This window comes from Bufo bufo, chromosome 6 (assembly GCF_905171765.1).
Source record: "Bufo bufo chromosome 6, aBufBuf1.1, whole genome shotgun sequence".
Lineage (NCBI taxonomy): Eukaryota > Metazoa > Chordata > Amphibia > Anura > Bufonidae > Bufo > Bufo bufo.
Window position 1 is genome coordinate 28,986,381 of NC_053394.1, and position 27,089 is coordinate 29,013,469.

Here is a 27,089-nt window from a genome sequence, read left to right on the forward strand (position 1 = left end):
TTTAATTCAATACATTGGCCCGAATAATATTTTTCTTATTGTGGTGAACGGTAACAATGAGGAAAACATCTAGTAAGGGACGCGGAAGCGGACGTGGACATGGTCGTGGTGGTGTTAGTGGACCCTCTAGTGCTGGGAGAGGACGTGGCCGTTCTGCCACAGCCACACGTCCTAGTGTACCAACTACCTCAGGTCCCAGTAGCCGCCAGAATTTACAGGGATATTTGGTGGGGCCCAATGCCGTTCTAAGGATGGTAAGGCCTGAGCAGGTACAGGCATTAGTCAATTGGGTGGCCGACAGTGCATCCAGCACATTCACATTATCTCCCACCCAGTCTTCTGCAGAAAGCGCACGGATGGCGCATGAAAACCAAGCCCATCAGTCTGTCACATCACCCCCATGCATATCAGGGAAACTGTCTGAGCCTCAAGTTATGCAGCAGTCTCTTATGCTGTTTGAAGGCTCTGCTGGCAGGGTTTCCCAAGGGCATCCACCTAGCCCTTCCCCAGGGTTGGAAGAGATAGAATGCACTAACGCACAACCACTTATGTTTCCTGATGATGAGGACATGGGAATACCACCTCAGCAAGTCTCTGATGATGACGAAACACAGGTGCCAACTGCTGCGTCTTTCTGCAGTGTGCAGACTGAACAGGAGGTCAGGGATCAAGACTGGGTGGAAGACGATGCAGGGGACGATGAGGTCCTAGACCCCACATGGAATGAAGGTCGTGCCACTGACTTTCACAGTTCGGAGGAAGAGGCAGTGGTGAGACCGAGCCAACAGCGTAGCAAAAGAGGGAGCAGTGGGCAAAATCAGAACACCCGCCGCCAAGAGACTCCGCCTGCTACTGACCGCCGCCATCTGGGACCGAGCACCCCAAAGGCAGCTTCAAGAAGTTCCCTGGCATGGCACTTCTTCAAACAATGTGCTGACGACAAGACCCGAGTGGTTTGCACGCTGTGCCATCAGAGCCTGAAGCGAGGCATTAACGTTCTGAACCTTAGCACAACCTGCATGACCAGGCACCTGCATGCAAAGCATGAACTGCAGTGGAGTAAACATTCAGGCTCCCCCTGCTACCTCTTCTGCTGCTGCCGCCTCGGCCTCTTCTGCTGCTGCCGCCTCGGCCTCTTCCTCCGCCTCTGGAGGAACGTTGGCACCTGCCGCCCAGCAAACATGGGATGTACCACCAACACCACCACCTGCGTCACCAAGCATCTCAACCATGTCACACGGAAGCGTTCAGCTCTCCATCTCACAAACATTTGAGAGAAAGCGTAAATTCCCACCCAGCCACCCTTGATCCCTGGCCCTGAATGCCAGCATTTCTAAACTACTGGCCTATGAAATGCTGTCATTTAGGCTGGTGGACACAGACAGCTTCAAACAGCTCATGTTGCTTGCTGTCCCACAGTATGTTGTTCCCAGCCGGCACTACTTCTCCAAGAGAGCCGTGCCTTCCCTGCACAACCAAGTATCCGATAAAATCAAGTGTGCACTGCGCAACGCCATCTGTGGCAAGGTCCACCTAACCACAGATACGTGGACCAGTAAGCACGGCCAGGGACGCTATATCTCCCTAACTGCACACTGGGTAAATGTAGTGGCAGCTGGGCCCCAGGCGGAGAGCTGTTTGGCGCACGTCCTTCCGCCGCCAAGGATCGCAGGGCAACATTCTTTGCCTCCTGTCTCCTCCTACTCAGCTTCCTCCTCCTCTTCTTCCACCTGCTCATCCAGTCAGCCACACACCTTCACCACCAACTTCAGCACAGCCCGGGGTAAACGTCAGCAGGCCGTTCTGAAACTCATATGTTTGGGGGACAGGCCCCACACCGCACAGGAGTTGTGGGGGGGTATAGAACAACAGACCGACGAGTGGTTGCTGCCGGTGAGCCTCAAGCCTGGCCTGGTGGTGTGCGATAATGGGCGAAATCTCGTTGCAGCTCTGGGACTAGCCGGTTTGACGCACATCCCTTGCCTGGCGCATGTGCTGAATTTGGTGGTGCAGAAGTTCATTCACAACTACCCCGACATGTCAGAGCTGCTGCATAAAGTGCGGGCCGTCTGTTCGCGCTTCGGGCGTTCACACCCTGCCGCTGCTCGCCTGTCTGCCCTACAGCGTAACTTCGGCCTTCCCGCTCACCGCCTCATATGCGACGTGCCCACCAGGTGGAACTCCACCTTGCACATGCTGGACAGACTGTGCGAGCAGCAGCAGGCCATAGTGGAGTTTCAGCTGCAGCACGCACGGGTCAGTCGCACTGCGGATCAGCCCCACTTCACCACCAATGACTGGGCCTCCATGCGAGACCTGTGTGCCCTGTTGCGCTGTTTCGAGTACTCCACCAACATGGCCAGTGGCGATGACGCCGTTATCAGCGTTACAATACCACTTCTATGTCTCCTTGAGAAAACACTTAGGGCGATGATGGAAGAGGAGGTGGCCCAGGAGGAAGAGGGGTCATTTTTAGCACTTTCAGGCCAGTCTCTTCGAAGTGACTCAGAGGGAGGTTTTTTGCAACAGCAGAGGCCAGGTACAAATGTGGCCAGACAGGGCCCACTACTGGAGGACGAGGAGGACGAGGATGAGGAGGAGGTGGAGGTGGAGGAGGATGAGGATGAAGCAGGTTCACAGCGGGCTGGCACCCAACGCAGCTCGGGCCCATCACTGGTGCGTGGCTGGGGGGAAACACAGGACGATGACGATACGCCTCCCACAGAGGACAGCTTGTCCTTACCTCTGGGCAGCCTGGCACACATGAGCGACTACATGCTGCAGTGCCTGCGCAACGACAGCAGAGTTGCCCACATTTTAACGCGTGCGGACTACTGGGTTGCCACCCTGCCGGATCCCCGGTACAAAGACAATGTGCCCACCTTACTTCCTACACTGGAGCGTGATAGGAAGATGCGCGAGTACAAGCGCACGTTGGTAGACGCGCTACTGAGAGCATTCCCAAATGTCACAGGGGAACCAGTGGAAGCCCAAGGCGAAGGCAGAGGAGGAGCAAGAGGTTGCCAACGCAGCTGTGTCACGGCCAGCTCCTCTGAGGGCAGGGTTAGCATGGCAGAGATGTGGAAAAGTTTTGTCACCACGCCACAGCTAACTGCACCCCCACCTGATACGGAACGTGTTAGCAGGAGGCAACATTTTAATAACATGGTGGAACAGTACCTGTGCACACCCCTCCACATACTGACTGATGGTTCGGCCCCATTCAATTTCTGGGTCTCCAAATTGTCCACGTGGCCAGAGCTAGCCTTTTATGCCTTGGAGGTGCTGGCCTGCCCGGCGGCCAGCGTTTTGTCTGAATGTGTATTCAGCACGGCAGGGGGCGTCATTACAGACAAACGCAGCGGCCTGTCTACAGCCAATGTGGACAAGCTGACGTTCATAAAAATGAACCAGCCATGGATCCCACAGGACCTGTCCATCCCTTGTGCAGATTAGACATTAACTACCTCCCCTTAACAATATATTATTGTACTCCAGGGCACTTCCTCATTCAATCCTATTTTTATTTTCATTTTACCATTATATTGCGGGGCAACCCAAAGTTGAATGAACCTCTCCTCTGTCTGGGTGCCGGGGCCTAAATATGTGACAGTGGCCTGTTCCAGTGGTGGGTGACGTGAAGCCTGATTCTCTGCTATAACATGAAGACTGATTCTCTGCTGACATGAAGCCAGATTCTCTGTTACGGGACCTCTCTCCTCTGCCTGGGTGCCTGGGCCTAAATATGTGACAGTGGCCTGTTCCAGTGGTGGGTGACGTGAAGCCTGATTCTCTGCTATGACATGAAGACTGATTCTCTGCTGACATGAAGCCAGATTCTCTGTTACGGGACCTCTCTCCTCTGCCTGGGTGCCTGGGCCTAAATATGTGACAGTGGCCTGCTCCAGTGGTGGGTGACGTGAAGCCTGATTCTCTGCTATGACATGAAGTCTGATTCTCTGCTGACATGAAGCCAGATTCTCTGTTACGGGACCTCTCTCCTCTGCCTGGGTGCCTGGGCCTAAATATGTGACAGTGGCCTGTTCCAGTGGTGGGTGACGTGAAGCCTGATTCTCTGCTATGACATGAAGACTGATTCTCTGCTGACATGAAGCCAGATTTTCTGTTACGGGACCTCTCTCCTCTGTCTGGGTGCCGGGGCCTAAATATGTGACAGTGGCCTGTTCCAGTGGTGGGTGACGTGAAGCCTGATTCTCTGCTATGACATGAAGACTGATTCTCTGCTGACATGAAGCCAGATTCTCTGTTACGGGACCTCTCTCCTCCTCCTGGGTGCCTGGGCCTAAATATGTGACAGTGGCCTGTTCCAGTGGTGGGTGACGTAAAGCATGATTCTCTGCTAAGACATGCAGACTGATTCTCTGCTGACATGAAGCCAGATTCTCTGTTACGGGACCTCTCTCCTCTGCCTGGGTGCCGGGGCCTAAATATATGACAATGGACTGTTACAGTGGTGGGTGACGTGAAGCCAGATTCTCTGCTATGGCATGAAGAGACTGATTCTCTGCTTACGTGAAGCCAGATTCTCTGCTATGGGACCTCTGTCCAATTGATATTGGTTAATTATTATTATTTTTTTTTTTATTTTAATTCATTTCCCTATCCACATTTGTTTGCAGGGGATTTAACTACATGTTGCTGCCTTTTGCAGCCCTCTAGCTCTTTCCTGGGCTGTTTTACAGCCTTTTTAGTGCCGAAAAGTTCGGGTCCCCATTGACTTCAATGGGGTTCGGGACAAAGTTCGGGTCGGGTTCGGATCCCGAACCAGAACATTTCCGGGAAGTTCGGCCGAACTTCTCGAACCCGAACATCCAGGTGTTCGCTCAACTCTACTTTTGAGCACTAAAATAGCTGTAAAAATGTCATGGAAAGAGCTAGAGGGCTGCAAAAGGCAGCAAAATGTGCTTAAGAGCATGGCAAATGCTCTGCCATCAAATGTGGATAGGGAAAATAATAAAAAAAAACATAAAAGACCTTAAAAAAATTAAAATTAGGAATGATGTAGGAGGAAGAGGTTGAGGAGGCGCTGAATGGGTGGATGTGGCCGTGTAAGCTCACGTGGCGGTCTAGGTGGAAGCGGCGGCGAAGGAGGAATAGGTAGCCAACACAGATGTGTGTTATTTAGCATTTTTACATAGGGGTATCCCCCAAAATATTGGGACATATAAAAAAAAAAGAGAATAAGTGCACTTGAGTTCAAGGATGGATGGTTGAGGCTGTTAGAACTGTCTATTCTGCACAAGGTACAGACAAGTCCTGAGGGATCCAAGCCTGGTTCATTTTAATGAACGTGAGTTTGTCCACGTTGGCTGTGGACAGGCGGCTGCGTCTGTCTGTAATGATGCCTCCTGCCGTGCTAAATACACGTTCAGAGATTACACTGGCTGCAGGGCAGGCCAGCACCTCCAAGGCGTACAGGGCAAGCTCTGGCCATGTGGACAATTGGAGACCCAGAAGTTGAATGGGGTAGAACCATCAGTCAGTACGTGTAGGCGTGTGCACAGGTACTGTTCCACCATGTTGTTCAAATGCTGCTTCCTGCTAACACGCTCCATATCAGCAGTTGGGGCCGGTTGTTGCGACGAGGTGACAAAGATTTTCCACATGTCGGCCATGCTAACCCTGCCTTCTGAGGTGCTGGCGCTAACACAGCTACGTTGGCGACCTCTTCCTCCTCCCCTGCCTTCGCGTTGTGCTTCCACTTGTCCCCCGGAGTCAGTCGGGAATGCTCTCAGAAGCGCGTCTACCAGCGTGCGCCTGTAGTCGCGCATCTTCTGATCACGCTCCAGTGAGGGAATTAAAGGGAACCTGTCACCGAGATTTTGGGTATAGAGCTGAGGACATGGGCTGCTAGATGGCCGCTAGCACATCTGCAATATCCAGTCCCCATAGCTCTGTGTGCTTTTATTGTGTAAAAAAACTGATTTGATACATATGCAAATTAACCTGAGATGAGTCCTGTCCCTGACTCATCTCACGTACAGGACTCATCTCAGGTTAATTTGCATATGTATCAAATCGGTTTTTTTACACAATAAAAGCACACAGAGCTACGGGGACTGGATATTGCAGATGTGCTAGCGGCCATCTAGCAACCAATGTCCTCAGCTCTATACCCAAAATCCTGGTGACAGGTTCCCTTTAAGGACGGCACATTGTCTTTGTAACGGTGATCCAGCAGGGTGGCCACCCAGTAGTCAGCACACGTTAAAATGTGGGCAACTCTGCTGTCGTTGCGCAGGCACTGCAGCATGTAGTCGCTCATGTGTGCCAGGCTGCCCAGATGTAAGGACAAGCTGTCCTCTGTGGGAGGCGTATCGTCTGCGTCCTCCGTATCCCCCCAGCCACGCACCAGTGATGGGCCCGAGCTGCGTTGGATGCCACCCCGCTGTGAACCTGCTTCATCCCCATCCTCTTCCTCGTCCTCCAGTAGTGGGCCTTGGCTGGCCAAATTTGTACCTGGCCTCTGCTGTTGCAAAAATCCTCTTTCTGAGCCACTTCTAAAAGACTGGCCTGAAAGTGTTAGAGATGACCCCTCTTCCTCCTCCTCGTCCTGGGCCACATACTCTTCCATCATCGCCCTAAGTGTTTTCTCAATGAGACATAGAAGTGGTATTGTAACGCTGATAATGGCGTCATCGCCACTGGCCATGTTGATGGAGTACTCGAAACAGGGCAACAGGGCACACAGGTCTCGCATGGAGGCCCAGTCATTGGTGGTGAAGAGGTGCTGTTCCGCAGTGCGACTCACCCGTGCGTGCTGCAGCTGAAACTCCAATATGGCCTGCTGCTGCTCGCACAGTCTGTCCATCATGTGCAAGGTGGAGTTCCACCTGGTGGGCACGTCGCATATGGGGCGGTGAGCAGGAAGGCCGAAGTTACGCTGTAGAGCAGACAGCCGAGCGGCGGCAGGATGAGAACGCCGGAAGCGCAAACAGACGGCCCGCACCTTATGCAGCAGCTCTGACATGTCGGGGTAGTTGTGAATGAATTTCTGCACCACCAAATTCAGCACATGCGCCAGGCAAGGGATGTGCGTCAAACCACCTAGTCCCAGAGCTGCAACGAGATTTTGCCCATTATCGCACACCACCAGGCCAGGCTTGAGGCTCACTGGCAGCAACCACTCGTCGGTCTGTTGTTCTATACCCCGCCACAACTCCTGCGCGGTGTGAGGCCTGTTCCCCAAACACATCAGTTTCAGAACGGCCTGCTGACGTTTACCCCTGGCTGTTCTGAAGTTGGTGGTGAAGGTCTGTCGCTGACCGGATGAGGAGGTGGTAGAAGAGGAGGAGGAAGCCAAGTAGGAAGAGGAGGCAACAGGAGGCAAAGAATGATGCGATCCTTGGCAGCGAAAGGACGTGCGCCAAACAGCTCTCCGCCTGTGGCCCAGCCGCCACTACATTTACCCAGTGTGCAGTTAGGGAGATATAGCGTCCCTGGCCATGCCTACTGGTCCACGTATTTGTGGTTAGGTGGACCTTGCCACAGATGGCGTTGCGCCGTGCACACTTGATTTTATCCGATACTTGGTTGTGCAGGGAGGGCACGGCTCTCCTGGAGAAGTAGTGGCGGCTGGGAACGACGTACTGTGGGACAGCAAGCGACATGAGCTGTTTGAAGCTGTCCGTCTCCACCAGCCTGAATGATAGCATTTCAAAGGCCAGTAGTTTAGAAATGCTGGCATTCAGGGCCAGGGATCGAGGGTGGCTAGGTGGTAATTTACGCTTTCTATCAAAGGTTTGTGAGATGGAGAGCTGAACGCTTCCGTGTGACATGGTGGAGATGCTTGGTGATGTTGTTGGTGGCACATCCTCTGTTTGCTGGGCGGCAGGTGCCAACGTTCCTCCAGAGGCGGAGGAAGAGGCCGAGGCAGCAGCAGAAGAGGGAGAAGGAGGGGCCTGAGCCCTTTCTTGGTTTTGAAGGTGCTTACTCCACTGCAGCCCGTGTCTCGCATGTAGATGCCTGGTCATGCAGGTTGTGCTAAGGTTCAGAACGTTAATGCCTCGCTTCAGGCTCTGATGGCACAGCGTGCAAACCACTCGAGTCTTTTCGTCAGCACATTGTGTGAAGAAGTGCCATGCCAGGGAACTCCTTGAAGCTGCCTTTGGTGTGCTCGGTCCCTGGTGACGGTGGCCAGTAGCAGGCGAACTGTTTTGGTGACTGCTTCTCTGCTTTTGCACCCTGCTCCCGATTTTGCTACGCTGTTGGCCCGGTCTCACCACTGCCTCTTCCTCCGAACTCTGAAAGTCAGTGGCACGACCTTCATTCCATGTGGAGTCTAGGACCTCATTGTCCCCTGCATCGTCTTCCACCCAGTCTTCCTCCCTGACCTCCTGTTCAGTCTGCACACTGCAGAAAGACGCAGCAGTTGGCACCTGTGTTTCGTCGTCATCAGAGACGTGCTGAGGTGGTATTCCCATGTCCTCATCAGGAAACATAAGTGGTTGTGCGTCAGTGCATTCTATGTCTTCCACCCCTGGGGAAGGGCTAGATGGATGCCCTTGGGAAACCCTGCCAGCAGAGTCTTCAAACAGCATAAGAGACTGCTGCATAACTTGAGGCTCAGACAGGTTCCCCGATATGCACAGGGGTGATGTGACAGACTGATGGGCATGGGTTTCAGGCGCCACCTGTGCGCTTTCTGCAGAAGACTGGGTGTGAGATAATGTGAACGTGCTGGATCCACTGTCGGCCACCCAATTGACTAGTGCCTGTACTTGCTCAGGCCTTACCATCCTTACCACCGTCAGCTAGGGACCTACCACGGCAAGAAAACATGGTATGTTGAAACAAATGTAAAGAATGGAAAGTAAACAACAAACCAAAAATGAATAAAGACCAGGTGTGGTGAAACACCAAAGTCCAAAAACCGTGGAGGTGATGGCAGAGACCAGGGCTCACCTGAAAAGGACCATGTGTGAATCAACCCAGGATGGCGCTACCCCAACACGCGTTTCGGCGTGCCGAAACGCTTGTTGGGGTAGCGCCATCCTGGGTTGATTCACACATGGTCCTTTTCGGTTGAGCCCTGGTCTCTGCCATCACCTCCACGGTTTTTGGACTTTGGTGTTTCACCACACCTGGTCTTTATTCATTTTTGGTTTGTTGTTTACTTTCCATTCTTTACATTTGTTTCAACATACCATGTTTTATTGCCGTGGTAGGTCCCTAGCTGACCATTGATTCACCTATATACTTTAGCTTACACTCTGTTTATAGGCTGGTCATTGCACCGAGCATTTTTTCATGATCCATATGTATTGACCTATGTGTTCTCCCAGGGTGGCGCTCTTTTCTTTCCCCTGCTCTTACTCATTTTGTTTATGGCATCTATGTACTTTTAATCATGTTTCTACAAAATTTTATATAATTTAAACATACACTGTCATTCTTTGGTACTTTGAGCTCCATTTTCTTGTTTTTCTGTTAAAAGTGGTTGTCTGTTAAAAATAATTAACCGCCAATAAAAACCCTGATGTAGGGTATTGCACTCAATTTTTTTTTTTTAAATCTATATGACAGCGGTTTTTGTGGCCTAAATTTCACAGTAACTTATGCACATCTAATCCCAGATGTGCAGTATATCAGAGGGTTTTTTCACCCCAGTAGGCACAAAGCCGTATTTCTGGCCTAAATGTGACACTCACTTATGCACGTCTAATCCCAGATGTGCAGTATATCAGAGGGTTTTTTCACCCCAGTAAGCACAAAGCCGTATCTCTGGCCTAAATGTGACAGTCACTTATGCACTTCTAATCCCAGATGTGCAGTATATCAGAGGTTTTTTTCACCCCAGTAACCAAAAAGCCGTATTTCTGGCCTAAATGTGACACTCACTTATGCACGTCTAATCCCAGATGTGCAGTATATCAGAGGGTTTTTTCACCCCAAGAAGCACAAAGCCGTATTTCTGGCCTAAATGTGACAGTCACTTATGCACGTCTAATCCCAGATGTGCAGTAAATGAAACAGATGTTTTTTTTTCACCCCAGTATGCCCCAGAATGAGAAAGCCGTATTTGTGGCCTAAATTTCACAGTCACTTATGCATGTCTAATTCCAGATGTGCAGTATATCAGAGGGTTTTTTCACTCCAGTAAGCAAAAAGCTGTATTTCTGGCCTAAATGTGACACTCACTTATGAACGTCTAATCCTAGATGTGCACTATATGAAACTGATGGGTTTTTTTCACCCCAGTAAGCAAAAAGCTGTATTTCTGGCCTAAATGTGACACTCACTTATGCACGTCTAATCCTAGATGTGCACTATATGAAAAAAAGTTTTTTTTAACCCCAGTAAGCAAAAAGCTGTATTTCTGGACTTGCAGACATGCAGATATCCTGTGCTGGTGCACTATCGTTGCATAAAATGTCTGTCGATTATGTATTGATATTGACAAACTGAAGTAAAAAAAGTTCGTTTTCAGCAGTAGTTGGCTCAGGGCAGGCTTAAAAAAATTGTGCACTGCACCCACAAAACACATTTGCTGTAGATCGCTGAGTAAAAAAGCAGTTCTTGATAAGATTTCTCCCTGATCTCTCCCTCACAGCAGCTGCAGCCTCTCCCTATACTAATCCAAACAGAGTGAAGGGCGGCGCTACGTGACTCTAGCTTAAATAGAGGCTGGGTCACATGCTGCAGTTGGCCAATCACAGCCATGCCAATAGTAAGCATGGCTGTGATGGCCTTTTGGGGCAAGTAGTATGACACTTGTTGATTGGCTGCTGTGCAGCCTTTCAAAAAGCGCCAAGAAAGCGCCGAACACCGAACCCGAACTTTTACGTAAATGTTCGGGTTCGGGTCCGGGTGCCGAAAAACCTAAAGTTCGGTACGAACCCGAACTTTACAGTTCGGGTTCGCTCAACTCTAATTATAACCATTCAATATTACATAAGCCCTTTTTCTTTTAATTGAGAAGTTCCCTCTTCAGGCTTAAAGTATGAAAGGACACACATTCTTCTCATCTAAATCTCTATCAAGGTGTGGAAAATTTTTTGATAACATATAAATGTTTATTATGTGACTAAATGGCTACGATCAGCTACATTTTTGAATCTACACTCATTGACGCACCAAGAAGGAGATGTTTGAATGAAGCTTTCTATGTGTGACTATAATGATGATTAATGTAAGTGATTACAATATCAGAGGAAAGGAGAAGTTTATTGGGGAAAACTGTACAATTCAAAGAAGGCTCTAGGACCCTGTTGGCCTCTAGCCTGGGCACAAAGTAAGATACAGCCTCTAGCCTCGGCACAAGGTAAGATACGGCCTCTAGCCTGAGCACAAGATGAGATACGGCCTCTAGCCTGGGCACAATGTGAGACACGGCCTCTAGCCTGGGCACGAGGTGAGACACGGCTTCTAGCCTGGGCACAAGGTGAGATATGGCCTCTAGCCTGAATACAAGATGAGATACAGCCTCTAGCCTGGCCACAAGGTGAGATACGGCCTCTAGCCTGGACACAAGATGAGATACAGCCTCTAGCCTGAGCACAAGATGAGATACGGCCTCTAGCCTGGGCACAAAGTGAGACACGGCCTCTAGCCTGGGCACGAGGTGAGATACGGCTTCTAGCCTGGGCAAAAGGTGAGATAAGGCCTCTAGCCTGGATACAAGATGAGATACAGCCTCTAGCCTGGGTGCAAGGTGAGATACAGCCTCTAGCCTGAACACAAGGTGAGATATGGCCTCTAGCCTGGACACAAGGTGAGATACGGCCTCTAGCCTGGATACAAGATGAGATTCAACCTCTAGCCTGAACACAAGGTGAGATTCGGCCTCTAGCCTGGACACAAGGTGAGATATGGCCTTTAGCCTGGATTTAAGATGATATACAGCCTCTAGCCTGGGTGCAAGGTGAGATATGGCATCTAGCCTGAACACAAGGTGAGATACGGCCTCTAGCCTGGATACAAGATGAGATACGGTCTCTAGCCTGGATACAAGATGAGATACAGTCTCTAGCCTGGATTCAAGATGAGATACATCCTCTAGCCTGAATACAAGATGAGATATGGCCTCTAGCCTGGACACAAGATGGGATACGGCCTCTAACCTGGATACAGGATGAGATACGACTTCTAAATTGGATACACAATGGGATACAGTCTCTAGCCTGGATACAAGATGAAATACGGCTGGTCGTGGAAGCATACAGTTTCAGTATGGCCACAGATGTTACAGCGGGGCCTATAGATCCTGCACACTTGTAGGTTGCTGAGCAGGTGTCCCAGATGGTCCCATAAATGCTCGATTGGCTATAAATCTGGTGACCGAGCAGCCAAGGAAGTGTTGTAAACTGGCAGAGACATTCCTGGGAAACTCTTGCTATATATGTGGGTGACCATTATCTTATTGACTAAAAATGCACAATAATACCAGTAGGATCCAATATTATTACTGATAATAAAAAAAAACTACTCTAAAGCATAAAACCCACTCAAATACTCAATTATCAATCTAAAAACAATCAAATAGGAAATATCGATATAAGCTTCAGGGCTATTGATATGCCACTATATAAGCAAAAAAGAGAGCCAGAAAATATTCAATATTCAAATAGCTACATTGAACAAGGCCACTGTCAGACACTCTGTTATAGTTATGATCAGAAGACTTGGCAAGCAGATATCACCAATCCAATTGGTCACAATCTCTCAGAATGGAAACTCCAGGTATCCAGGCACTTCTCAATAGCAAGTCAAACTGGTAGTATACAGGTATTCTTCAATCAGCCTGATCCTTCTTTTATAGTCCTGGAGATAAATAAACACTGCAAATCTTTCGCAATATTTATGAAACCGCGCTACTTCACCTTCGCTACTTCATCCTTTGGTGCAATCATCCACATTGTCAGACACCGGAAATCAATACTCCCAACATTAATCTTAAACCGGACCTCTATGGGTTCCTCTGTAGAGTATCAAAATCACACAATAGTGAAATACCTCTGGTACAGATTCAAATTTCCGTGGTTTTATTATACTCACAAACAGAATAAAATTGGCAGCATATCATAAAACATAATACGCATCACAGCCCAGGAATGTCTACCAGTCAATGATCTCCAATCCAAAAGTAGCTTCTGAGAGTCTTTTTATAGGGCAGCAGGGGAAGCACTTTTATGCAAAACCCAGTGTCTAATCATACCACACCTGTAATCCTTTACATATCTGCCTGGGACATAACTGCATTCTGCGTTTTGCAGCCATCTGACATTTCTGTCTGGGTGCGTTATTTATTTTCTTTTGTCAATGAGTGGAGAAGATTTCATATTCATTAGTGCTCTTATTAACCTAGAATTAAAGGGGTTGTCCAGGATTTTGATGGCCATCAACATCTCCTACCGAGGAGCCTCAACCAACCAGACTTCCAGCTAAATAATATGAGTTTGTAATGTACCTCCAGAAATATAAGGAGTTGAAGATTTGGATCTGGCCCTGGAAGTCCACACTGGAACCACACAGCTTCATCCATTGTGCAGTGGACAGAGCTGGCTGCTGCAGCTCTGATCCCATTCATATCAATAGGAGCAGCGCTAACCAGCTCCATCGACCACTCCATACAATAATGGACGAAGCTGTGCATTTGCAACACAAAATTCCAGGGCCAGAGCCACATCTAAAACTTCTTATGTTTCTGGAGGTACTGTACGCCACAAACTCATATCTTGCAGCTGGGAGCTTGGCTGGTCGAGGCTCATTGACCCCTTTTGCACTCCCTCTTATCCAGCCCTGATGGCTACCAAGTAATCTATACATTAAGTAGATTCTATTTTTCCCTTATCCTTCAATAAGAATGTTGTAGACTCCACAGAATACAGAAGGAACCAAGCTCGTCCATTTACATACATAATGTGAATAAGTTATGACTTTTCTAAGGTTGTCATCATTGGTAACATCTCCATCACTTTCTCTGTCCATTTAGGATGATATCAGAGAATAAAACAGAAGACGGATTTCTCTTGTTGGGTTTCTTTGAATATCCCGATCTACAAGTTTTACTATTTCTTATTTTCCTGCTGATATATCTCTTCTGCCTATTGGAGAACATATTTCTTATAGTTATTATCTACTTGGAGTTAAATCTTCATACACCTATGTATTTCTTCTTATGCAATTTGTCCTTTCTCGACATTTGCTTGACTACTCACATCATCCCTAAGTTTCTCCTGACATTTTTGGGCCTGAGATCAATCTCTTTCTTGCAGTGCTTGACACAATTGCATCTCTACATTGCCCTCCACTGCTTAGACTATTGCTTATTGACGGTGATGTCCTATGACCGCTATGTGGCCATCTGCAATCCTCTCCATTACAGTCTCGTCTTGAACATGAAGATCTGTGTCCTCCTAGCTGGGGGTAGTTGGTTTCTCAGCATTATAGACCCCCTACCAGTCACTATTGTGCTTTCCCATTTTCCATTCTGCTCCTATAGGATCATTGACCACTTCTTCTGTGATCTCATGCCTCTATTAAAGGTCTCCTGTGGTAATGTCTTTAAAGTGATGTCCATTATTTTTAGTAAAGGTGTTATTCTTGGTTTAATATCCTTCATTTTTATAGTATCTTCCTATAGTTACATTATCTTGGTTATAATGAAGATGAAGACGGCTCTGGCGAGGCGCAAAGCCTTCTCCACCTGCTCCTCCCATCTCACAGTCATCACCATGCTGTATCTGAGTCTAGTCTGTGTTTATGTCATACCTACCTCAGATGATCCTTCCAATAGTAAAAAGGCAGTAGCTCTTCTTAACACAGTGCTGATTCCAATCCTTAATCCAATGTTGTACAGTCTTAGAAATAAAGATGTCAAATTCACAATTCAAAAGCATTTAAACTAAAAATTTTGCCAAGTACACAGTAGACCAAACATAATAAAGAGGAGACCATTGTCTTCATGTCGTGACCATCTTTCAATGTACTCCCCTGATCTTCTGAAAATGTAAAACATGGTTTCCATGATATGCCAGCCTTAAAGGGCTTCTGTCACCCCACTAAACATTTTTTATTTTTTTTTGTTACTTTTAATCCCTATACTGCGATTTATGCATACATACTGTAATTAATCATTTTGGTTAAGCAGATTATGTTAAAAATGTACTTTTAAAATATGCAAATTACCTTGCTACCAGCAAGTAGGGCGGCTACTTGCTTGTAGCAGCCGCATCCTCCTATCCTAAAGACGCCCCCTCCGCATGTTGATTGACAGGGCCAGCGGATGGGATCTTTCTCTGCTGGCCCTGTTTGCATTCAAAATCTGGCGCCTGCGCCGTACCTATCTTCAGTCGGCGCAAGCGCACTGAGAGGGGGACGCTCGCTCGGCGCTCCATCCTCAATGCGCCTACACCGATGACGTCACATCTACACCCGGCGCAGGCGCAATGAGGAAGGAGCGCTGAGCGAGCGTCCCCCTTCTGTTAGAAATTGTTAGCTATTTTATTAAAAAGGAAAAACTCTAATTTTATGTAAACATAAGTATTTAGACCTTTTGCTATGACACTTGACATTTAGCTCTGGGCCTCCCATTTCTCTTGATCATTTTTGAGATTTTTCTGCACTATGGCTGGAGTCACCTCTGGTGAATTCAGTGGATTGGAAAGACACAGCCGTGTCTATATGATCTCACAGTGCATATCAGAGCAAAAACCAAGCCATGAGTAGTGTGGATCGTGAATATTCTAATTGCGAGTTTTTATCGCGAATACTGGCACTTGGAGAATTTGAGAATATTTAGAATATAGTGCTATATCTTCGTAATCGCGAAGTATCAGTACCCATGATCCCTCACTGCTTCTTGCTTGTGGGCCAATGAGAAGGCTGCAATATCTTTGACTTTAGGAGTAGTGTTGATCGCGAATTTTTATTGCAAATTTTCCAATTGTCGATTTTCGCGATCAAGAAAATAATGACTAATCACGAATTCGAGAATATATGACGAATATTCGCCCAAATATTCGCAAAATAGCGCAAATTCGAATATTGCCCCTGCAACTCATTACTTGCCATGAGGAGGAAAGAACTGTCTGTAGAGCTCAGAGACAGGATTGTGTAGAGATCTGGAGAAGGGTATAAAACAATTCTGCTACATTGAAAGTTCCCAAGAGCACAGTGGCCTCCATAATTCTTAAATGGAAGAAGTTTGGAACAACCAGTACTCTTTCTAGAGCTGGCCACCCCACCAAACTAAGTAATCGGTAGTTGGGGGGGGAACTTTGATAAGCGAGGTGACCCCTAACCCAATGGTCACTCTGGTTGAGCTCCAAAGATCCTGTGTGCAGATGGGAGAAACTCAACCATCACTGCACCTCTCCACCAATCTGGGCTTTATGGCAGAGTGGACAGACAAAAACCTTTCCTCAGTAGACACATGAAAGCCACTGGAGTTTTAAAAGAAGCACCGAAAAGACTCTCGAACTGTGAGAAACAAGATTCTCTGGTCTGAAAAAAACAAGGTTGAACTTTTTGGCCTTGATTGTGGCTCATCAGCTGCCCAATACCATCCATACAGTGAAGTATGGCAGTGACAGCATGATGCTATAGGGGACAGGAAGACTTGAGTGTTGAGTGAAAGCTTAATGGAGCAAAGTGCATAGATATTCTCAATGAAAACCTGATCCAGAGTGCTCTGGACTTCAGTCTGGGCTGAAGGTTCACCTTCCAACAAGACAATAACCCTAAGCACACAGCCAAGACAACACAGGAGCTGCTTAGGGACAACTCTGTAAATACCAAGTAGAAAGTTAAACCAATGGCAGGGACTAAGTAACATAGGGGTCGCATGGACAAATCAGAACATTGAATATGTATATAACATGATTTATTAAAGATCATAAAGGAACATGATTATTAGTATGAATAGTTATCATAATATATAAAAATTATAATAGAAATAAATCAAAGAACAAGATATCCCCTACTGACTAATTATTCCTAATATAAATAGTCAGTAGGGGATATCTTGTTGTTTGATTTATTTCTATTATAATTTTTATATATAATGATAACTATTCATACTAATAATCATGCTCCTTTATGATCTTTAACCCCCTTGCTACCAGCGCTGTACATGTACGGCGCTGGAGCGATGTGTAAACATGTCGCCCGCTCGCATGTGCAGCAGGCGTCATGGCCGGCAGATCTCTGCTGTTTCATATAGCAGAGTAGTAAATCAATAAAAATAAAAAAATTTTATATAAATAATAGATGTTGAGATGGTGTCCTTTTGGCGCTGCAGATCTCCGAGTAAAGTGGGCTCAATTCACATTTAACAATCCTTATTCCATAAAGGTGATCGCGCTGCCAAGAATACGTGGAGGCTTCTAGGTTAGGTCAGACTGTAACAGGTTCCTCTTATGCAACCAAACATCCGAGTCCCAGCAAAGATGGTCTCATCACGAGCGATATTTCTGTGGAGGTTAGAGTATCGTGTACATAGTCAAGATCCACCAAAGTGATGAATAAAAACGCATTGAACAAGCATCCAGGATACGCCCGACCCAGGTTTCGCCAGAGGCGATGGTTACACCCACACAAGGGAGTGCTATTTATACAGGAAAGGGGTACACAAAAAATCCCTCCTCCCAGTTTTTCCTTTTCCTTACATCGCTAAACACTTCAAAGACTTTTTTTCTATATTATAAAATAAAATAAATAAATAAATAGATATCTTCTTAAAACACTTCATCCGCATTACGCTATAAGCAAGATTATTCCCATTATAAAATCAAACCATTACCCAAAGCGCTAGATCTTCATTCATAAAATAGTAACAAGTCTACTCATCACCAATGATCTAATACTCCACCCTAACCCCGCCTCTACTACCATTCAGTTTATTTTCATTCTTGGTTTAGTCACGTGATGTCTTTCATCCAATAGGATCAATTCCACTAGAAATACACTGCGGACACAAATATTATAGAGTCAGTACAGTATCCCTATTCACCTACTCCACTAAACAGGGTTTGACGTCAAAATCAATATTCATCCCATGTGGCTGTAGGGTATCCATTCTATATATCCATTCAACCTCGCGACGGTTGATGTTAGCCACTGGCTCACCGCCACGCCAGTTCACTTTTACCTTTTCAATACCTATAAACATCAGCCCTTTTGGATATTTCCCATGAAATTTCTTAAAATGTAACGGCACACTGATTTTCAAGGACCCTTTCTTATATTTATAATATGTTCTAATAACAGGCATCTGCTCACAGGACATTTCACCTCTAATTTTATATGTTGACCCCTTCTTAGACTGAACTACTTGTGCATTTGTCCTCATTTTTTGTGCGGTTCCTGCGTGGGAGCAAAAACCGCGCTATTGAGTTATGAACAGCGCCCTCTATTGGTTTCACAGTCTTATGACGAGACAAATATTCTTGTCAGAAGACTATGAAACCAATAAAGGGTGCTGTTCATAACTCAATAGCGCCCTCTAGTTAGTGTAGCCTTTTGCATGGAAAATTCACGATTAGAATATTCGTGATCTACACTAGGATGATATCTGAGACTGGAAATATCTGACACAATCGGAAAACTTTTTGTCGCCCTAATGATATTGATCGAGGTGTGCAGGTCCACCGAAGCCATCCAACAGATACAAAATAACTTTGAGATTTACTTGTTCTCAGTCAGATGAGAGCTGGATTGGAATATCTCATAGTGCACAAGGCTGCCATTGTAAGGTATGCTGGCTGTTATATATCTCATGGATAGATGGATGGCTTGCACATACCTGGCTTTTGGCCTATAGACTTTGTGTGGTTGTCTATTGTATGTTGTACATAATAGGAGTCTAAGACGCATCCAGCTATCCTTTTAATGTTGTTGCCAAACCATTTGGATTGGGTTTCCATCAATTTCTAAACTTTTTTTATGAACCAGACACCCTCTTCTCTTCCGAGCAGGGGGTGCCTGGTTGTCTCTCATTGACTTCCATTGTATTAAATTGTATTCGAGCACCCGAATTATTCGGCCGAGCACTCGGATCTGCCGAGCATAGCGACGCTCGAGCCGAACAGGTATGCTCGCTCATCACTAGTTTTTATTCATCACTTTTGTGAGTATAATAAAAGCTTTTAAAAGAATTTACCTTTGGTGGATCTTCACTATGTGTACGATACTCTAACCTCCGCAGAAAGATCGCTCGTGATTAGACCATCTTTGCTGGGACTCGGATGTTTGGTTGCATAAGAGGAACCTGTTACAATCTGACCTAACTTAAAAGCCTCCACGTATTCTTGGCAGCGCGATCACCTTTATGGAATAAGGTTCATATAGCAGAGACCTGCAGCTAATTACCGTGACCAGCAATAATGCCAATCGCGGTAATTAAAGGCTTTAGATGCTGTGATCAAGCGAGATCATGGCATCTAAATGCACAAAAACCCAGAAGCTTGCTACCGATGACACGTGTGGCCAATTTGGACATCGGTAGTTGCGCTGAATATTTTCAGCTTCGCTGATGAGACTGAAAGTGTTCATGCTGCAATTCTTATTTTGGCAGGCCAGGATAAGAAATGAGCAAACTAGCGTTTTTAACGTCAATTTAAAAATCCCTGATAAAACAAAATCAAAAATTAAAAAACATTATTTATAGGCTCATATATGAGCTTTAAAATGATCACACATTATTTTTTTTATTAAAAAATATATAAAAAATAAAAAAAATATAAAAGTTTAAATCACCCCCCTTTCCGTATAATTAAAAAATAAATACCTAAATAACAATAAATATAAACATCATGGATATTATCATGACTGAAAACACCCATACTATTAAAAGTTTCCAATACGGCGAATGGCATAACGGAAAAAAGGGTAAAAATGGCCAATTTGCCATTTTTTCATTGCCTCTCTTACTCCAATTTTTTTTTAAAAATATGATCAAAAAGTCACGCACACTCCAAAATGGTATCAATAAAAACTAAAGATTGTTCCGCAAAAAATGAGCCCTTAAACAGCTCAGTAGACATAAGAATAAAAAAGTTATGGGGGTCAGAATATGGAGATGTAAAAAAAATCTTTTTTTTATCAAAGTTTACATTTATTTTTACACTATTTAAACATAAAAAACCTACACATATGGGGTATTGTTGTAATCGTACTGACCCAGAGAATGAAAATCATGGGGCAGTTTTGCTGTAAACAAAACACTGTGGGAACAAAACCCATAAAACTGTGTTTGTTTCCATTTCACCCCATTCATAATTAATGGTGGCATTAGAAAGTACAACCTATCCCGCAAAAAATAAGCCCTTATACAGCTATGTGACCTGAAGTATAAAAAAGTTATGGGTCACGGAAAATAGGGAAGAAAAATGAAAACACAAAAATGAAAAACATCCGGTATCATAAGGGTTAATAAATCACGTTATATACATAGTCAATGTTCTGATTTGTCCATACGACCCCAAGTTACTTAGTGTCTGCCATTGCTTTATCTTTGTACTTGGTATTTGTATACACGGCAGTGGGTGTGCCGTAGGCAATGCACCCCTATACAGAGACATCTGAGAGAGTGAGCCCCTGTGCCACCACACAACTCTGTGAATGTCCTTGGGTGACCCAGACAAAGTCCTGACTTGAACAAACATCTCTGGAGAAACCTAAAACTGTTGAAAATGTAATGAATAAAGTAAAAAAATAGCTGTGTACTTAACACCTTCACACATTATCATCATGATTTGTAAGAGGTTGTATGGAGCGGGCTGCTTCGATGAGCCCACTGCAAACATGGCAGGTGCCAGCTGTATAATACACCAGGCACCTGTCCGCCATGACCAGTATCAGCGATGACACAGAACCTGGTCATTTAATCCCTCAGATGCTACAGTCAATAGTAAACACAGCATCTGTGGCATTAGGCAGAGGGAGGGGCTTCCTCTGCTTTTCGATCAGGGCCCCCACAATGAAATTTAGGGGCTCCGATTAGTTACTATGAGAGCCTGAGGCCTGCTGAAGGTTCCCAGGCCTGTCATGGCCAACTGCCTGCAAAGCTGTGCATGCGGCACAGCTCAGCAGGCAGAGCATCAAAATCCCATAGACTGTAATAATGGGACAAGAGATCAGAAGATCGCAGATTTTAGTGACCTATAGGGCCGAAAAGTTGTTGTAAAAAAAAACATAAAAATAATAACAATAACATAACAATAATAAACATAAAGATTCCTATTACACCCCTTTCCCAATTTTACCAATAAACAATATAAAACATAAACATAACAGGTATGGCCACATCCAAAAATGTCTGAACTAATAAAATATAAAAATATCTTTCCTGCGTAGTGTACTTTGTAATGGAAAACAATAAAAACACGCGATTCAACATTTTTTTGTCAACTTGTCCCCCCTAAAAAATGTAATAATAGCGATCTAAAAGTCACCCGTAACCCAAAAACAGTACCAATAAAAACTACAGTTCCCTCCACAAAAAACAAGCCCTCATACAGCTCAGTAGAGGGAAATTTTTTTAAATTTTTTTTTTAATTTAACTTTATTTTTATTTTAGAAAATCATAAAATTAGTACATAGACCAATATTAATCACATTAGTGTATATAATATAACAATCATAAATATCCTTATAACCCTCCCCCCCCCATTGGCTGTCGTTCCCCTCAGTTCATTCAAGTGCAACATACAATAAATACATTAGATATATCTACGTGGCTCTGCATGCAACTCTCCGATTCCTTTCAATATCCTCATAAATTTTAATTTGTTGAAGGTATAGACCCCACTCCCTTGAAGAGGGCTGGGAGACAGAGACAGTAGAGGGAAATTTTAAAAAGTTCTGGCTGTCAGAAAATGGCGATGCAAAGAAAATTTTGATTTTTTTTCAAGGAAAAAAACTAAATAAAAACTATACAAATCTGGTATCTCTGTAATCATATTGACATAAGGACATCATTTCATTTTAGAGCACAGTGAACACCGTCATATCAAAACCCCAAAAACCCTGGCAGAATTGTGAATTATTTTCAATTTCACGTACAATTTTTCAACCCCATAACTTTTTCCCATTTTCCAATACAAGACATAGTAAAATAAATGGTGCCATTAAAAAACCACAACTTGTCCAACAAAAAAATAATCCCTCATATGGATATGTGAACTGAAAATGTAAAAATATATGGCTAAAGGAATGTGTGGAGGAAAAAATTAAAATGCAAAAATGAAAATGGGCTTCGTCTTCAAAGGGTTAAATCTATAGGGACATATCTGAGGTTTTGGTATAGTGGGGGTCCGAGGGCTGAGACCCCCACTGATCACTAAAAAATGAAGAAGCATTCGGCTAAGCATTGCCTCTCCTAACTGCTGAAGACAGACTGAAGATGGGCTCAAAGACTTTCTGTTAAGTGTGACTTCAGCAATGAAGAGTAACAGAGAGCTCAGCCAAGCCCTTGTACCTCCTCATTTTAGTGATTGCCTGGGGTCTTGGCATCCAGAAACCCACCAATCAAAAACTTTGATATGCCACTCTGCTGTTTCAAAAGTTTTTTGAAAAAATCAGTTACTCTTTAAATCCAAAAATAGCTGTGTCTTAAAGGGGGTTAAAGGGTTTGGCCAACTAGGAGATGCGCTGTATGCAATGTATTTTCTAGATTGCCAGTTGGCCTTTTAGAACCTCCCATTACCAAAAAGGTTTCTCATCCAATTTGCACATTTGATCATGTAACAAATTTAAAGGGGTTTGTTGAAATCGACCCTCAATATCAGATTAGTGAGAGTCTGATACTCTGCACTTCCGCTGATCAGCTATTTGAAGGAGCGGTGCTCAAATGACTCTCAGTCACTTAATTGTGACAAAGCTGCAATACTCAATACAGACACTACTACATGTATGGTGAACACATGTATTGAACAATGTATACAATGATATTGGTTTTATATAAACACCCCATATTCTTGCCCCATAGACCTGTTTTCCATGTTATTTCATCAAAGTCAGTTCTCAAGGTTGTTAACTTTTTTGTTGCCAGGCTTCATGTTTTCAAGAAGTGGTTTGAGTATTGGTAAAGAGTGGATTTAGGCGTTTAAGCGATCCTTTGCTTTGAGACCCTGTCTTTGAGTTGACCAGTTTGGTTTCTGAAATTCTGCATATCTTTTTGAATGAGGTTCACATAAATTGTAATCTCTTCTACCTGTATTTTACTAGTTAGTGATGTTTTGCAGGCATTAATGGCAGCAAGAAGCTGTGAGGATTCCTGTCAGACAATAGGTTCTGGGTCATCTTCTGTGTCACGATTAGAGACAGATTAGGGGTCGCCCACACAAAATAGAAATACTATCCTGACTGATAAGAAAAAGATAAGAACAGGCACTCACCAACTGGTATGTCTATAGTAGATTATTTAATAATAGTAAAATCCCATAAAATAATGAGTATAAAACACAATGTATCATAAAAACATGTGCACTAGGATCGATGATCTGAGTGCAGATAGCTATCACATGAGATATGTTGCAGGATAACAATATACTTCAAACAAGTCTGTGCATATACTAAATTTTTACTATCCTGACTGAGAATCATTATTATCATCTTTAGGTTTCTCAATATTAGACGGTGCTTTAGACAAGGAAGTTTAATATAAGAAAGTAAATTGGATGACGAAATTCTTACTGTTCACCAGTAAAAAGAAGCAGGATGATGGAGTTGACTTTAAAAAGTCAGATCAAATTAACGTGTACTCAGGAGTAAAAGTGACTAGAAGTGGTTCTACAGTAAGTGAATTGTTGGGTTGTAGCTTTTATGTGATGAACGCTCCAGTTGACAGTATCACAGGATCTTTTTGAGATGTCTCCTTAAGCACTCCAAACTAGTGATAGGTAAGAAAGGATATTGTCTAGAGGTGAGGGAGAACTAGATTGGTAGTAATTTCAAAGGATAAGTTCAGTACAAAGAAATATTGTAAAACTGGCCAATGAGTTGCAGATAGACATGACTTTTCTCCTCCAAAGTTAGGGACCTTGCACACGACCGTATGCCCTCCAAGATAAACCGTCCGTGAGCGGGCCATATGTCTCGGAGTGGCATTGATTGTGCGCACGGGAGCACACAGCATCATAGATTACAATGATGCTGTGGATCTTATGAGTGCGGGACAATAGTCCCGCAGGCGGCCCAACATCCACAGCATTTTTGTAATCTATGTTGCTGTGTGCTCCCGTGTGCACGATCAATGCCGCTCCAGGACATATGGCCCGCTCACAGATTTGAAGGCATTACAGGAAACTTGATCTGTATTTTTTGTTGGGAAAGGCGGCAACCGTCCTACCACAAAGGCGGTAGACGTCCTACCACAATCTGCAGTTATGAGCAACACGCAGCAATAATAAGGGCAAACAAGCCTGACAAACAGTAACTATAGGTCTACATGGGGATGCTTTGTGCACTAACTTGAATAATTAATTAAGTGTCACAGCACCAAAGGGACATTTTGGAAAATGAGCAAGGAGTCTGTGCTTTTTGAAAGGAGAATCCATAGACACCCAAAGTTGAATGGGTTCTGTAGCCGCCATTATTTTATCACCAGAACACTCTAGATTATTGAAGGATTTGTTTAATTAGTCTACGCAGACCTTTCTTAGCCTCCTGATTTTTCAAGCTATAAATGAGAGGGTTCAGCATCGGGATGACTCCTGCGTACAAAATGGCAAACACTTTATCCTGTTCCATGGAATAGCTGGACTTTGGCCTCATATACATGCCAAGGACCGTCCCATAAAACAAGAGGATGACTGTGAGATGTGAGGAGCAGGTGGAGAAGGTTTTATGTCTTCCTTCTTTAGAGTGAATCTTTAAGATAGTTGAGATGATATACATGTAGGACACCAAGGTCATGACTGAATTGACAAAGCCAATAATGGCACTTGGTCCAAGTATTAACATCTCTATAGTATGTGTGTCACTACAAGAAAGCATCATTAGAGGCTTCATATCACAGAAGAGATGGTCTACTTTATTTGACCTACAAAATGTACAAGACGATATTAGAATGACATATAGAATGCCATCAAAGACTCCGATACTCCAAGATGTCAATAATATCCAGAAACAAGCTTGTAGACTCATGAAATAAGAATAATGTAAAGGATGACATATGGCCACGTAACGATCATAGGCCATTGCAGCTAGAATGAAGTATTCAGACACCATGAGCACCACAAAGAAGAAGACCTGAGTGATGCAACCCTCATAGGAGATGACATTGTTTCCAGTCAGAAAGATGTCCAACAACTTTGGTAGAACCATTGATGTGAAGGACATATCCAATACAGACATGTTACATAGGAGTATATACATGGGACTGTGAAAATGATGATCAAAGCAAAACAGACCAATTGTCAATGAATTTCCAACCAAAGTCACTACATAAATGACCAGAAATATGAAAAATAAAACCAACTGGAAGCTCGGAAGCTCGTGGAAGCCAAGGAGAACAAATTCAGTGACAGTTAAGTTTGTTCTCTCCATATAACAACACCCCAAAAATTTAATTTATCTTCAATTAAGTAGTAAGTGGTATAATCCCATATGTGGCATAACCTGTCCTTTAGCCTAATGACAATTGGAAAATACAAGGTGTCTATAGAACATTTATTGAATGAATATATTCACCAGAGGATTGAGTTTCCTATTAAATATAATGAAGACCCCTGGGAATGACAATTAAAACTAGTTACAAAGTACTTTTAATGACTATGTTTCATGGTAAAACTTCCAAAGTTATAAAACAACTGCATTACAGTCATTATTACTGGAATCTATGATAACAAGGCGAAAGATGACTAAAGATGGACTTCCACCAAATATACAATATCTGTGTCATGTATTATTTTAAACCCTTCAGGCCCTGCACTACAATTGATGGTTTAACAGGATACTGGTCACTTAACACAACACTATGCAGGAAATTCAAAAGTGATCATGCAATGACCCAGTGCCCACTGTTAAGCATAGGGTTTTGCAAATGTTATGTTTTCTAATATATCAGGTGCTATACTGTGCTATGTAAATGATAGGCATTTTGTGGTTGGACCATAGGGTTAATTCCAGGAACTTAACTACGGTCTCCAGGAAAGAGCAGGCCTGAGCCCCTGTGCTTGGCTCCTCCTGAGGGAGAAGGGAGTCTAGTTGGATTGAGTTCAGGAGGGAGTAGCCTACAGAAGCCTCAGTTCTGTAGATTTACAGTCAGCATCTTGGGGCCAAGAGAAGAACCTTCTGGAGTGAGGAAAAAGAGTATCTTTAGAAAGTTGAGCAGCCAAAGAGGAGGGTGCATGGAAGCAGACTTTGGAGGTAATGGTCGCTTTAAGGCTTCAGAACTCCGCAGCCCTTCGCTGGGTAAAGCGAAGGGCTGTAATACAAGTAATGCCAGTGGGGCAGATTGTGGTGTTCCTGTCTTGGCATCTACATCCCCCCCCAGTGGGCATTGTAGATCATAGTAGACCCCGTAGGTTGGAGAAAAGTATGATGTAAGGAACTGCATCTTTAAAAGCGACTGATTAAGAACTGTTTCTACATTTTAAGTGGATGACTGGAGAAAACTGGCTTCTTGTTATCTCTTGAACTGCACTGTTTCCTGCCTCCCACCCCTCAAACATCAAGGGCACCCCACCTTACAAAAGACAGGAGATCCATACCAGGGTGTACCCCACGGGAACAGGTACCTTTTCACTGTGCACAGCCCAGGGAGTGCTGGATCAGGACTTTCATCACCGTAATGCTACCATCTTCCTCACACTACTACCACTCCCCTCATGCCTCCAATGCCAAGCCACTAGAATCATCTTATAGTTTAGAATTTTGGGGTTTTTATAAAGGTATTCCAGCTTTTTTACATTGATGATTTGTCCTCCATATAGGCCATCAATATCTGACACCTACACCGATCAGTTGCTTTCGGGAACTGGAAACAGTGGACAGAGCCAGAAGTAGAAGGTTTCATGTGCTGGTTACATCCGCTTGAATGGGAGCTACAGTAAGTCAGCATAGCTGATTCGTGGGGGTGCCAGGTGCCAGACCCTCAATGATCCGGAATACTTGTTTAAGCC

The 27,089-nt window shown here is 44.6% G+C and overlaps 1 protein-coding gene across 1 annotated transcript; it reads right to left on the minus strand.

Moving 5' to 3' along the window:
* Positions 1-24,582: 24,582 nt before the first annotated feature.
* LOC121005474 (olfactory receptor 5AR1-like) lies at positions 24,583-25,341 on the minus strand. Its single transcript, XM_040438243.1, has one exon. The coding sequence runs from the start codon at positions 25,339-25,341 to the stop codon at positions 24,583-24,585; it is 759 nt and encodes a 252-aa protein (XP_040294177.1).
* Between the last annotated feature and the right edge of the window lie 1,748 nt (positions 25,342-27,089).